The 1,644-nt window shown below is 40.1% G+C and overlaps 1 protein-coding gene across 1 annotated transcript in view; it reads left to right on the forward strand.

The window, feature by feature from the left end:
- Nucleotides 1–1,644, forward strand: part of LOC101847496 (dynein heavy chain 2, axonemal) — a gene marked incomplete in the record, with an annotated part of 126,218 nt that overhangs the window by 100,309 nt on the left and 24,265 nt on the right. Inside the window, 1 exon segment of the mRNA XM_035970017.1 lies at nucleotides 1,435–1,579. Coding sequence (XP_035825910.1) covers nucleotides 1,435–1,579 — 145 coding nt within the window.

Raw genomic sequence — 1,644 nt, forward strand, 5'->3', positions numbered from 1 at the left:
ACACACACACACACACACACACACACACACACACACACACACACACACACACACACACACAAGCAGGCACGCATGCATGCAAGCGTGCACGCACACACGCTCACGCAGGCGTGCATGCATGCACACATGCACACATTTACACCCATGTATTCGCACTCACACACTTTTACACACACAGACACAAACACACATTTACACACACTGATACAAACACACACAAACAGACACACACACTTACAAACACACACGCACACACTTACACACACAAACTCACACAGACACACACACTTACACATGCACACACTCAAACACACAGATACACACTCATAATAAAAAAATAATGTTAGATGTCAATGCAGAATAATCATACTAATTGCTAGTACGACGTATGACGGTTGTGTAGTCAGACTTCTGAATGAAGTAAGCTATGTCCCTCCATCTATAACTCTCATCCATTTTGTCTGTCTGTCTGTTCACCCATCCTTTTGTCTATCCTTCCATTCAAATAGACATATAAAAGCAGTTCTAACAGGACCATGCTTCTCCATTACGAGTTGAGAATATTTATATATATTTTAGATATCGTTTACACTTATATGATGGTTTCATATTGAGACTGCTAAATGAGATAAGTTGTGTTTAATATAACTGAAGACAAAAACTGTGCTAATCTCGAGTATGTTATTGGTTTAAAGATCTTCTGTCGAGTGTGTCTGTTTTTACTTTATATTGTCTTTTAAAATTTATCATATTATATGATTGTAATTTTCTTTACCTATTTAAGATAAGTTTAGTATAACTCTGTGGGTGGTTGGTGGGTGCTCTGGTGTGGTTTGCTTCTTCTTTCCTATCAAACATCCATCGTCCCTATCTCCCCCTCTTTTTTTTCATGTTTGTTACTCTCTTGTAGCTCCTCTAATCTTCTGGTGCTCATATGACCTTATGCTGTTGCGAGCGCGGTAAAGCCTCTACTAAAACAAACATATTTTTAATATGGTTCACACTTGTATGATGATTTCATATTCAGGCTGCTGAATGAGATACCCTGTGTTTAATATAAATACGGAGAAAAACTGTTCTATTCACTAATATAATGTTATTGGTTTAAAGATCTTCTCCGCACGCTCAAATGACCTTATGCAGTTGCGAGCGCCGTTAAGCACTTATCACAAAAGAAAGAAAAAAGATCTTCTGTCCAGTATGTCTGTTCTGACTTTTTCTTTTTTTTAACTATCATATTATATGATTGTAATTATGCATGCATGCATTGACACATTTACACACACACACACACACACACACACACACTCACACACAAGCAGGCACGCATGCATGCAAGCGCGCACACACACACGATCACATTATCTATGCCTATTACTAAAAGTTTAAAATAACTGTTTCTGTCACTAATACATATGACCGTTGTATATCCAGGCTGCTGAATGAGACCAAGGGCTCACTTCTGGATGATGCCCAGCTGGTCAACACACTGCAGCTGTCCAAGACCACCTCCCAGGAGGTCACGGAGTCGGTCACCATCTCTGAACAGACAGAGGTCAAGATTGACGCGGCTCGTGAGGTAATGGGATTGTGAGACGTGATGGTGTTGATCCTTGGCCTAACTCTTTATCTCCGAGGGGGGGG

This window comes from Aplysia californica, unplaced genomic scaffold (genome assembly GCF_000002075.1).
Source record: "Aplysia californica isolate F4 #8 unplaced genomic scaffold, AplCal3.0 scaffold00209, whole genome shotgun sequence".
Taxonomy (NCBI): Eukaryota; Metazoa; Mollusca; class Gastropoda; order Aplysiida; family Aplysiidae; genus Aplysia; species Aplysia californica.